At 34.4% G+C, this 13,430-nt stretch overlaps 3 protein-coding genes across 3 annotated transcripts; 1 reads left to right on the forward strand and 2 right to left on the reverse strand.

The window, feature by feature from the left end:
• Window positions 1-3,202: 3,202 nt before the first annotated feature.
• Window positions 3,203-3,859, reverse strand: LOC138883723 (uncharacterized). The gene has a single exon (XM_070164429.1). It carries the CDS (start codon window positions 3,857-3,859, stop codon window positions 3,203-3,205), a length of 657 nt encoding a protein of 218 aa, XP_070020530.1.
• A 3,506-nt stretch (window positions 3,860-7,365) lies between these two features.
• LOC104218722 (DNA-binding protein S1FA-like) lies at window positions 7,366-8,977 on the forward strand. Its single transcript, XM_009769285.2, has 2 exons — window positions 7,366-7,490; window positions 8,566-8,977. The coding sequence occupies exons 1-2, from the start codon at window positions 7,449-7,451 to the stop codon at window positions 8,779-8,781; spliced, it is 258 nt and encodes an 85-aa protein (XP_009767587.1). The 5' UTR covers window positions 7,366-7,448; the 3' UTR covers window positions 8,782-8,977.
• A 443-nt stretch (window positions 8,978-9,420) lies between these two features.
• Window positions 9,421-13,175, reverse strand: LOC104218721 (cell number regulator 8-like). Its single transcript, XM_009769284.2, has 3 exons — window positions 12,727-13,175; window positions 11,092-11,294; window positions 9,421-9,890 (listed from the first exon to the last, which is right to left on the reverse strand). The coding sequence occupies exons 1-3, from the start codon at window positions 13,022-13,024 to the stop codon at window positions 9,657-9,659; spliced, it is 735 nt and encodes a 244-aa protein (XP_009767586.1). The 5' UTR covers window positions 13,025-13,175; the 3' UTR covers window positions 9,421-9,656.
• Between the last annotated feature and the right edge of the window lie 255 nt (window positions 13,176-13,430).

The raw sequence follows: 13,430 nt of genomic DNA on the forward strand, positions 1-13,430 counted from the left end.
AGCAGCCACTTTGTCTTTCTGAACTGATTGATTCTTGGCCTGGACACCTTCCTTGAAGCGCCCAGTGTTCCCACATTGGGTACGAGGCCAGTTATCAGATACAGTGACGCTCTTAGTGTGAGGGTTGTAAGGAGTTTTCTCCCTTTGGAACCCTGGTCCCTACCTTTCTTCACTATCATTAGTAAGCAAGGCAGTGGTAGATTTTGAGGACCAGGCCCACTTTAGGGATCTCTCAAGATCATTCATTACTTTTTCTAGATTGGCTTGGAGGAGCTCGTTTTTCTCAATTTCAGCACACATCCTACTTCTCATAGCTTTCACCTCATCTTCAAGCCTAAGGTATTCCTCACTAACTATCTCCTCTCCTCTTTTAGAGCTTTTAGGTTTTGACTTAGTCCATGGCTTTACTATTGTTTCCCATTGTCTGTAATTTCTGCCAATAGATCACTCTTTTCTTTTCTAAGAATTTCAATGGTTTTCTTTTGATCAGTAACTGCGGCCACTAAGTCTTCTGTAGTATGTTCAGATTTTTCTAGTTCTAAGATCAAGGAATCCCTATCCTCCACAAAACTACAAAAGGCAGTAATTAAAACATCAGCTAAACACATGAGTTGTTTTGGAGAATAAGATTTCAGATTTCTATGAACATCCCTGAAGTTTACCTCTTCGTTACCATTATCTTCATCATCATAATCTCATTGATCCATCAAAGCAAACGTTGAGTCATATCCAATCTCCTCGCCTTTAACTGCTATCATGGAACTATCACCAGTATTAGGTTTATCTTGTTTTACTTGTGTAGTTCCCTCATGAGCTATTTTCAAAGCCTCCCATACTTCCTTTGCAGTGTCGCAGGTAGAGATTCTGTCGTACTCTTAAGGTCCCAATCCATATACTAAAATTTTCTTGGCACGAAAATTCTTCTCCACCGCTTTGTTATCTGCTTCAGTGTATTCTTTGCTGGTTTTTTCTATTGAAAATGTAAATTCATCTAGTACCTTGACTTAAACAAAAGGACCATCGCAAATGATATCTCATAGCTCATAATCCTCAGCTATGATGAAATCATGCATTCTAGCTTTCCACCACCAATAGCATTTTCCATCAAACTTCGGGGGTCGGTATATGGATTGACCTTCTTCAAAATTTAGTGGAGCCGCCATGAGGATCTTTCCTAGGTGTTAGCCTGATAGGAGGAACCCGCTCTAATACCAATTGTTAGTTTGTATGGGTCCACCAAATCGTAGAGTACCTGGTCCTCTACAAGATTCTGCTGAGAGTACTTAATAAAGCAGTGAGTAAATAAGGCAGGGTATTTTTACGTGAAAAAATCCCACACAAGGGGATCAAAAACCACGACCTACACCTGTAGGCTTTTAACTTCACTAACTTGTAATCTTACCTATTACAAACCACTTTACAATAATTTCTATTGCAAAGGATTTACTCAAATAACTTGTGGTACCTTTACTACAAGCCACTTTGTGACTATCCTAGTTACAAAGCCTTTTTCTAACTTGTGATGATATCACCACAAGCCACTTTGTAATTTTGCAATTACAAAGACTTTTCCTTATGACTAAATCTAGTCACAACATAAACTCAATGAATTTACGGATTTACAAGAGGATTCCTAATCAAAATGCTTCTAGATAAGCAGTTTAGGAGATACACTAGGTACAATAACAAGGTTACAACTCAACTAGGACAACAACGATCTATCTTTTAGGAACTGGTCCGTAGTAGCGTTCAACCTTATTCTTCAAGCTTGTGAGGATTGATTTCTCTGTTCTTTTCAAGAGGCTTGAATAAGAAACAAAAACCTTCCAGTGATGTTTTTGTATAAAGCTCATTGGGTACATCTTGATCACATCACTTGAAATAATGTGAGTACTTTGTTTGGTTAGAGAATGAGTGGGCTGACAGTGTAGTGCAGTGCGGCAAAAACAGTGCCGTCAGTCACTTCATTTCCAGCTGTGTCCAATTGACTTTGTACTGCTATGAGGAAACCACAAGAGCATCAGGTCCTTGTGTTGGTTCCTAGCTCCTGAAGCTGTAGCAGTTCACCTTTAGCTGGAATCCGTTAAAGTTTGTAGCAATCCAAGTAGGTCGGGTTCCCTATCTTGTTCTTAACAGTAAGTTTGTTAGATCATCAAAACATAAGACAAGAATATTCAAGATCTATCATTCTTAGGTAAGATTTTATTAATTTTAATTTTGAAAACTTTTTTACGCTGAAGCAACGGTAACATGAGTTATTAACATTATTCCATAAGAAATTTAGGCATTTGAAAAAAAATTAAATCTTTTTATTTGATTAAATATGTAGCGAATCCTACGGTAGATTCTCCATTGAAAACTTAAAGGAGAAAAGAAATTAAAAGATAAAAATTCTGATTTTTCATTCAACATGCCTCGATAATTCTCTGCTTAGAGAATATAAAGCAAGTCTATCATGGCTAATAATGAAAATAGGTTATTAACTAAGGCTAAACTGTAAAAGTAAAACTAAGGAGGGTCAAACTACAATTAATAAAACTTAGTCTATAGAGATTCATCCATTACAAAATGTATTCATTAAACTGTTATCTACTAATTGTACTATTTTCGTTAATACTTTTAGTTCAGAAAATAAATTTAAACCATCAATATCGAATTGATTATTATACTTTAAGGAACATTCAAGATTAAGGCAATATTTTTTTTAATTTCCAACATCTATTGATCTTAGTTTTTATTGCTAAATAGAAAATCAAAAATATTTTCATATGCTTTGAATTGTTCAAATCTATTTTGAAGTGAAAAAATAGCCTTGTCTATTATGTATAAAAGTAACCAACTCTAAAGAACTCTTCGAAAGATTTTGAGATTTAATTTTCAACATTCGCATCAAATTGTTACTTCCTATATATCACATGTTTCTTATAAAATTCGGGTTCGATATTCATTTCAAGTGCAATTTTCTTGGTAGAAATCATAGCAGTTGCAAATCCTTCTTCTCTATATTTGTTAAAGAAAAAAATCAAACTTTTTCGTTTTACGGAACTTTATTTTAAAACGTTTACATAGTCTATTAGATGTAACAAAAAATGGGGCCTCCACAAATATGGGGCCTAAAGCGGTTGCTTTACTTGCTTTATGGAAGGGTCACCCCTGCTTCTTATAGCATTTATTCACTGTATGCCCAGGTTTGTTGCAGTAGCTACACATTAGGCCTCCTGGGATCAAAGGTGGTCTTAGGATGAAAAGTAGATCTTTGAGATCCCACCGAGAATGAAGCAGATTCTGAGCTGAAATGGGAAGGAGAAGGTTGAATTTTTCGTTGTCGCTCATCATTCACCAGAAGAGAGTAGGCCTTGTTAATAGTAGGGAAGGAACTCATCATAACCAGATTAATCCTAGCATTGGCATAACTATCATTCAAACCCATCAGAAACTGGTAGAACCTCTGATTCTCCTCACATTTTTGAATATCCAGTCTACCACCTCCATAAGTCCAGTAAGAATCCGTATGAACAGTCAGTATGCTGAGTTCGTCCCAAACACTCTTCATCCTCGCGTAGTACTCAGGAACACTTATTGAGCCCTGAGAGATTGAGGTAGGTTCCTTTTTGACCTGATAAACCCTAATTCCACTCGGATGACCATACCTGTCTTCCAATTCCATCCAAACATCTTTGGCAAGTTGACAATGGAGGACATTCTTACGAATTACTGGAGAAAGAAGATTATGGATCCATGATATCACTATATTATTACACATATCACATTGACGAGAGAAAGCTGAATTTGGAGGTGGCCTCTCACAGTCAGGTTGAATGAAATACAACTTATTCTTAACCGAGAAAACAATAAGCATACTTCTACGCTAATCGCTATACCCAGTCCCATCGGATACGCTTCCCACTAGTAAAAGCCCCAAATTGTCTGATGGATGAATGTAAAGGGAATGGTTATGATCAATTGTGTCATCGGGTGAATTACCACAACCAGAGTGCTCACACGAAGTAGAAGGAGACTTATCAGAAACTAGAGAGCCCATAACGGAAGAGGTGAATCCAGTATTGTCACAAATTTAGGGTTTCAACTACTTTATAACTTCCTATCACAAACAAACAAAATTGTGGGAAAGGAATGCAGTAAAATAGAATTCAATGCAAATCGAAAAGAAAATGAGAGAAATCACCGGCGAAAAAACTAAAGTCCGACGATATTCCGGCAAACAGAAAATGCGATCCTTAGTCCGACAACTAGAACAACGAGATGCCCATGAAATTTAAGAACACTGCTCAAATCACCCAAATACATTGCTCTGATACCATGTTAAATTCATCGTAATCCCACTGTTCCGAAGAGAGAATTCGAAATCATAATGAAGAAGAAAGAACAAAGGTGAGATATTTTGTGTAAAGTGTGAAAACTGAGCATCCGAACCTTCCAGGGACTAATGTCTTCTATTATATACAAAATTAGTTTTTGGTCCAGTATTTACAACTCAAACCAGTACAAAATAAAATGAATGTCGTACTCTATTGCCATATTGGGCTAAGCTATAAATACAATTGGGCCCTAACTAGATATCTGCTAACATAACAAATGGGCCTTTATCAGCCAACACTATATAAAACTGGGAGAAATTAAAAAATAGTCAGATTTACAACTAGTCATTCAAAAATAGCCCAATTTCAAAAGTAATCAAAATTTAGCCATTTTTCATGTAAAGATAAATCTGAGCGAAAACACTATTCAAAACCCGGAAAATATATCGGTATATTATATTGGAGTTCCAGCATAAATATGCTTGAACTCCAGCATATTATACTGGAGTTCCAGCATAAGTACACTAGAACTCCAGCATAATATACTGGAGTTCCAGCAAGTATAATTGTCCAGTATAATATACTGGAGTTCATACATAGGTGTACCGAACTCCAGTATATTATGGTGGACCGTCTCTGTTGCAGCAAAATAGTGATAATGGTATAAAAAGTGGTTTAACTCTTAGATTTCCCCCCAAATTAGTAAGTTGTTCAGCGACAATACTACCTTCTCTGTATGCATGACTAAAAGTAAAATTATCTTTGCGAGCGATTTGAATAATGTGCTTAATGAAATTGATTAATCAAATTGTAGCACGTCGAAAAGTCCGAATCAATTCGGACTATCTCCGGATACCCTAAATTGACCTAAGAATAACTTGTCAAAACAGGAAATGAATACATTTTTTAGTCTGGTAGGTATATTTCTATCTCCTAAAAAAATGCTGAAAAATGCTATTCTAATTTGATTTAAAAATTAAGCAAATTATAACAAGAAAAAAAAAAACTGGAAAAATTTTGAATTAGGCAGGTCAGGTGATAATATCCCATGCGTGGACAAAATTAAGTGAAAATAGTACGGGCTAGCCAGTTTTTGGACTGGTAATTGAAAAACAGCCAGCATTTGCAAAGTTATTGAAAAATAATCACTATTTTGTTGCAACACGGAAAGTTCCGGCATAATATTTTGGAGATTGGAGCACATATGCATGAACTTCCAGCATATTATGCTGGACCAGTATATTATACTGGAACTGCAGTATATTATGCTGGAATATTTTCCGAATTTTGAACAGTGTTTTCGTTTAGATTTATCTTTATATGAAAAGTGGCTAAATTTCAATTACTTTAAAACTTTAGTTGTTTTTCAATTAACACTTGTAAATCTGGCTATTTTTAAATTTCACCCTAAAATTAACTCATTACATATTTACGTAAGGCAAATTTAGAGGAATGATGTTGTCTCTTTTAATTCGATTAAATTTAATTTGTCCATCCTACACCCTTAATTTTCATGAAACGTGTGTCGACACAATACAAAAGTTTTTTCTTCCAATCCTCATATATTATTTCCAAATAGTTCTTGTTTTAGTCCAATCTTACAATAATTTGTTTTGCACCAAATTTGGATGCCATAAAGCGAAAAGGAAAAAACATTTTAAAGTACTCAACAACTTTATAACATTCTTGTTTGTTTCGAATTTTTTTGACTGTTATAGTAAAGTATTATTATATATAATATATATTATTTTTTGATTGTTATAATAAAATATTGTTATATAGAATATATATTATAATATAATATAAAAATTTAATTTCGAAGAATACTTGATTGTTATAGTGAAATGTCGTTGTAAAATATGATTATGGAAATGTCTACTGTAGTAAGTAATCGTTATATGCAGAAAATGAAAAATCAAAAGTGTGTGCGAGTGAAAAACAAAAATAAAAAGGCAAAATACCTTAAAACCCCCTTAAACTTGACATGGATTTTTAGTTACACTCTTAAACTATTTGTGGTCTTAATTACTCCCCTCAACTTGGCCTTTTGAGAGACATTGCCCCCTGGATGCTGATGTGGCAAAAAGTGCGGGTGCACTCGCCTGCCACGTGAATTTTTCCTCTATATGTGACATATTTTTTGAAAAATAAAATATATTTTTACCTTTTTAAGTATTTTACTTCTTTAGATAATTTTTTTTGTAATACAATTTATGATAAAACTTGAATAGAACTACATTATTTAGGCTAAATTTTTTTATTTGGCTAAAAATAATAAAGTTTTAGTGAATCTTTTTTTGAATTTGACCTGAAAATAAAGATTTATACAATTGAAATAAATAGTCAAGGCATCTAAAAGGTTATAAAAAATATATAGTTTGAAATTAATTATTTTGGCAACAATTTTTTATATAACTCTAAATTATGGTGCTCTAAAAATATATATATATTTTTTTTACAGATTTTACTTGAAAAGGTAAAAATACGCAGTTGAAATAAATAATCATTGCATCAAAAGAAGAAATAAAAGAGTACACTCTTTTTATAGTTGAAGAAATAAAAATACACAGTTGAAGAAATTGTACACTCTTTTTATTTCTTCTTTTGATGTAATGAATATTTATTTCAACTGTGTATTTTTACCTTTTCAGGTAAAATCTGTAAATCTATATATATATATATTTAGAGCACCATAATTTAGAGCTATATAAAAAGTTATAGCCAAAATAATTAATTTCAAATTATGTATTTTTTATAACTTTTTAGATACCTTGACTATTTATTTCAATTGTATAAATATTTATTTTCAAGTCAAATTCAAAAAAAGCTTAACTAAAACTTTATTGTTTTTAGTCAAATAAAAAAATTTAGCCTAAATAATATAGTTCTATCTAAATTTTATCATAATTGTATTCGAAAAAAATTATCTAAAGAAATAACATACTTTTGTAAAAATATATTTTATTTTAAAAAAAAAAACTACATATACTAAAAAAATCCACGAGCAAGCGAGTGCAACAGTGCAACCACACTCTTTTAGCAACAATTTAACAGTAAGAATTCTGTTTTGCTGCCTTGTCGAACTCTCTAGAAGTCTGTGAAGATCGATTTGGTCTTCAAGTAGAAGCCATGGATTACGAAGGCGATCCTCCTCCGTCTTTTGATCCCATGGTACGTTCTTCTACTTCTCTCCTTATGTTTCTCAATTCATTCTTTTTCTGTCTTTTAGTCGGAGAAGGGTTAGTTTGATTGTTACATTTCTTATGGGGATTTTGAGATGATTATCAGAATTTTAGGATTCAACTGGATTAGATGCAGATGTCATAAATTCTGTTCTTGCATAATCCCGGTATTGTAGATAATTGCTTTAGAAAGTTATGCATGAGAATTATGGTCAAAGCATATTATTCCTGTTATTATTCATTTCTAGATGCATCCAAGAGTCAAGTGTAGAGGTCAATCAATGAAGTTGGAATTAAGTCCATTGGGAACTAGGATTCAAATTTCATAAAGACAAAAATCTGTGTGATTCTTTCCCATATACCTAAACCAAACCTACAGATAGTTGTACGGGCAAAGGTGGAGCCAGCATTTGAAGTTTATGGGTTCTGAATTTACCTTGGAAACCATAGCTTATCTTTGTTACTGAGTTCACAATTAAATATTTAGACTTATTTAAAAAAAATTCTAATATAAATACAGTATCTAAGCAAAAGTGACCAGGTTCGATCAAACGTACACCTAATAGGCTCGCTCCGCCCTGTGTAGGAAAAAGCTAGGTGATTTAGTTTGCCCCCGAGTCTGCAACACTTGCTCACTCACCATGGAACTTTAAAAGCAAATTTTTGTTGATTCAAAAGTAAAGCAAGTCTAAAACCTGTCCTACTTCATTCTTGTTCTTCCTTACCCATGCAGTAGACTGAAGCCCTCAACTTTCCTTTTGTTTTTTAACAATTTTCATAATATGTTCAATCAGTAATGTTCATTGTTTAGTCTAGACATTGTTCTACACCATTCTGGGCATAGTAAAATTTCCTTTTTCTTTTCACTTTTAATGATATGTACTCTTTATGTTGCACTGAATTCTGCCTTGGGAGTTCAACAAAAATCATTACTTGCTATCTGTTCAACATATTTTGGGCTTAGTAGAAGCTTTTTTCCCTTCGGTGTACTCTGTATTTTTGCACTGAACTATACCGTGTGAGTTTGACACGAATTAACACTTGTTAATATATTTATTCTGCAGAAAAATACGGCCAAAAATGTTGAAGTTCAAGGATTCAACCCAGGATTGATCGTCTTAATTGTTGTCGGCGGACTGTTACTGGCGTTCCTTGTTGGGAACTATTTACTTTACATGTATGCACAGAAAACTCTTCCTCCAAAGAAAAAGAAGCCAGTTTCCAAGAAGAAACTGAAGAGGGAGAGACTGAAGCAAGGTGTTTCAGCACCTGGTGAATAGATATCTTGGACACACCTGTATTCCCCCTCTTCATTTTGATAGAAGATGTTCCTAGTCAATAGATGGTTGTACTTTATAGTTTTACCAATTTCCCACCATCATAGCTAGAACTTAACCAAAAGATTCTGCTATTTTTATAGTGACTCAGAAGTTGTTTTCCTATAAGCTACTCATTTCCTAATCTCTTTTAGATGAACTATTGCTCTCCTTACCTTGCTGTTATGTCCAAATTTCTGGCCAGGTTAATGCTTAGTGTTGCTTTCATGGTTGCATAATAGTGAAATTCTTTTAGCCCTCGAAAGATGACAGTTGCATTGAAATAAATGCTCACAGCTTAAAAGAAAATTCTGTCTCTCTGCCCTTCCAGGTTAAGGGTAACGCTGCGTACATCTTACCCTCCCAAATTTACTGGGTTTGTTGCTGTTGTAGCTTAAAAGAAAATTCTGTTGCTGGACTAATACAAAAGAGACATTTCCTTATTCTAACAGCCTAAAAGAAACAAACAACAATAGCTTTTTGGAGATGGTGTCCGAAGCATTTGCATACTGTTCCCATTTTGTATTTCTTTTAATTATAAGATGGTATCCGAGCTAACTTACTTGCATCCATTTCAAATCTCTTCTACAATACAATAACAGATTCATCAACATCAATTTCTTGTATGATTAATCCTATCATTTCATACAAATTGCAAATCCATCTCTTTTATGTGTGTACAATACATTATATAATATAATATCACCTATATAGTCTCAAGTTTTACTTGTCAACTTTCCATCAATTAAGTAAAAATGTTCCAATACAATATCAGAGAACATTGTAACAGCTAAAACCAAGTAGGAAATAGTATGGAATCAATGCCACAGTAGTTGCTATCAGCGACCCATGTTCTGCTCCCCAGGGGGAAGCATAACGAGGACTGGTTTGGTATTGAACCCAGGATGAGGGAGCCTACGACGAAGTTCACGACCTTCCTGGCAAAGAGCACAAGGGTGGCAAAAGATATGAGTTGCAAAGTCACAAGTTGACTCACATTGCTCGCGTCGTTCCTCATCTTCGACAAAGCCCCCATAGCACCCACATGATCTGGTGACTGCCTCACAGTTACCCTGCAAAGGAAATAAATCTTAGAATTAGTTTCCAAGCATTCCTTGTGGAATAAGAAACAACGATAATATCCTACTACAACTACTACTGCCACCAGTTTAAGGTTATTGAAAGACAAGCAAGAGCTCCCCCAGCTACCATCCGTTAAAAATGTAATGATGCAGAAACAGAAGAAACTAAGAAAGTTAGATGATGTTAACCAAAATGTAGGCATTATACAACAAGAGAGATCAACCACTTTGCACATCTTCCATAGCCTAAAGCTCAGATGACCTTAATTGAAACGACATAGTCAATGAGGATTCATATAGTCGAACCTCACTTGCTTGGGCTTAATTGAGGCGTTGTAGTAGTTGTTACTCTGTAGCCTAAGGCATGAAGTTTAAACATGACAAGGGCATTAAACTGACAATATTACAAGCTTTTATCCAAACCTAATAATGTCAAATCGGATCCAAGATAAAGTAAAATCAACACCTAGCTGCTGGATAAAGATGAAACATTAACATATTGCCTAGTAAATTGCAATGTAGGATTAGAACATCTAATCCCAGAAATAAATAAGTTAAGAGTAAATAAGAATAAAAAGAGCATTAGCAGAATAGTTCTTTTCGAACGTCTATCTTCATAGGAAGAATTTAGTAAGGAAAGCTCAGCATTCCAATCCTCACATAGAGGAAAGAAACAGCCACATAAAATCTTCGAAACATGCACCGAAACAACTGTTAATTCTTAGGTCACATCCCCAAGAACTTGACCGAATGACAGAGATAAAGCATAGGGAAAGGTTTTGAACCACCTAATCCCTCAAATTCAACCGCAAAAGTCCCATCTTTAACAACTGTCAGTAGATACTAAATAATGTGTAGAAAACCACACACAAATGACCAGAACAACCAAATTTTGCAGGCATTTAACGGGAAAAAAGAACCTTAGTAAACTTGTCTAGCACCAACAGATAAGGCATTGGACTTGAATAAGACACACAGAGCAAATCTGACATGCTTGGACAAGATTTTGACAAATCAGAAAAATCCTCAGAGTTGAAATTAAAAGAAAAGCGAAAATATGAAGCGCAGCTCTTAGACCCAAATTAATCAAATCCTGCATTGACAAAAACCAAAATGCTGAGGTATAATACCAGCAATGATAAAGCACTTGAAGGGGAAAAAAGAAAAAGAAAAACGCAAAGAGACAGCCAACCTCCAGATTAAACTTCTGCCGGAGAGCGGTACGGCTGGGATATGAAAACCAGGGTGCCATGCAGTTCCAGCCGAAAAAGGACTGTCCAATCAGGTATAGACCAGTGTAAGGCAAGCAGTGATTGGAAAAACTTCCAGGAGCAGATCCAATTCTCTCAGCATTGCTCCCGTAGAGCACACATGGTGCCAGAGTTCCTAACAAACCTGTGCAGTGACACGGCTGGCATTGTTAGTATGACAAAGAGAAGACAAGAAAGCAAGGAGAAGAAACTCATAACATCTATTAATGCTTCCTGGAAGGAGAAGAAGGTAAGGTCTGAAGTATCAACAAAGATATCCGTATGCAAATATAACACTAAGAGGCAAGAACTTGAACCGTAGTACTTGATTCAGTGAAGCACAGGGGAAATACAGAAGAAAGAGTGTCATGTGTCCTTATATTGAACTTGCCAAGGCAGAATCCAGTGGAGGTAGATGTGAACTAATTACATAAAAACGAGCAATATTTCAAGAATAATTTATGAAAAAATCTGACTCTCTGACATAGTAGTTTGACTCTGTATATCGACGCATATGACCATTCCCATAAATCTGCACCACAGATATATTGCAGTTGTAGCAAATTAATATAATATATTGGGTTCTTGAACCAATATAAAGACTGATTGGAAACAAAAATTATCTGATACTGCCTCCTTAACATTGTCATCCTTTCATTCAATTGAGTCATCAGAAGAAGCAACAAAAATCTTTGGATTAGGAAGGGTGTACAATTAAATTCTAAGTCTTACAATAACTAAAGAAAATATAACTTTCGTTCCACAATCATCACCTCTATCAATTACATTTCTCTAGCTATTTTTTTCACTGGGAAACTTGGAAGAATATCCTTTCAAATTTACTTGAGAAGATCATTTGGTAAAAACCTTCTTAGTCATCAACAAGCTAATACAGAAAAACTCTGCACCTTCCATTGGTTGCAATTGAAAAACATTGAATGGGTAATGCTTGATTAAATCTTCTCAACCAGTTCATTCAGCTCATGAATAATACTATATGAATTGTTATGTGGTAAATAATAATAATAATAATAATAATAATAATAATAATAATAATAATAATAATAATAATAATAATAATAATAATTTAGAAATTGTTTTGCGATCACCTGAAATGATTACCTACTTAAGGAGTAGGATTCTTATCCACGATTGGATGATTGCTAATACACATTGTTGTTTTTTCATATGTGGTCAGCCAAAGGCAGCATTAATTAAGCGAGGACATATGTTTTCTTTATGTGGCCAACCAAACTGCCGTTAAAGCATATAGAACAAAACAACATAGATTCCCAGCTAAACAGCAACATCAAAAAATGGTTATATTTTTCCTAACACCAAATTAAAACAAATATTTATTGGTTTTTTTTACAATTTAGTAAGTATTAAACAAAATCAGCTCAACTTCACTTTGGTTTTCCAATTTTTCTAGGTTTGATTAATTTGAATTTTCATTCTTCTTAAACATCCTAAACATAACAAAATATATCCTTTGATATAAAGAGAAATCAAAGCGACAAACTTTAACAAATTTCAAGGGAAAGAAAACTAATACTAATATAGAATGAAAAACTCACAAACTTCAAGATCGCTGCTGACGAATTCATCATTCTTCCCAAAACAAGAGCAAAGGCCTGATTCCCATTGGGCCCTACGCATAATGGGCTCCCCCACCACCGGCCCGTGGCCTATAGGTAACCCATTAGCCGTCCATCCCATCGGAACAGCAGCTGAAGCCGTCGGTTTAACCGGCTCCGCCGCAACCGGAGGAGCTGGGGTTGAAGAATTGAGCTTGGTCGACTTCAATTCATTGTTTGTCGTCTCAGATTTTTGCCTGGGTAAAAATGGGCTTGATTCTTCCATATTATTGGCCATCGGAACAGGAAAAAATGAATACCCAGAATTGATTTGAATATTGCAATTTTCAAGAATTGGAAAGAGGGACGAATGAAGTAGAGGAATCTAAGAGATGTCAACCTCGAAGATCTCTCCACTGTATGTGTGTTTTACGGTTTACAGAAACCGTGTGGAATGCGTAAATAGGAACATTACTTTTTTCTCTTTTTTTTTTTGTTTTTTTTAATAAATAAAAAAACATCTTTCTTTTTCTTCTTTTTTTAAGGCGAGGATGACCGTAAATAGTGGAGGAGAGTGAGATAGAAGAGTAAAGGGTCACTAATTAGGGAAACGTGCGCTTTTAATCCTTGAATTTTGACAAATTCTAATTTGGTCTTTGTAATATTTGAATAAGTATATTTAACTTTCAATTATTTGAAATGTG

The sequence above is a fragment of the Nicotiana sylvestris genome, chromosome 12 (assembly GCF_000393655.2).
Source record: "Nicotiana sylvestris chromosome 12, ASM39365v2, whole genome shotgun sequence".
Taxonomy (NCBI): domain Eukaryota; kingdom Viridiplantae; phylum Streptophyta; class Magnoliopsida; order Solanales; family Solanaceae; genus Nicotiana; species Nicotiana sylvestris.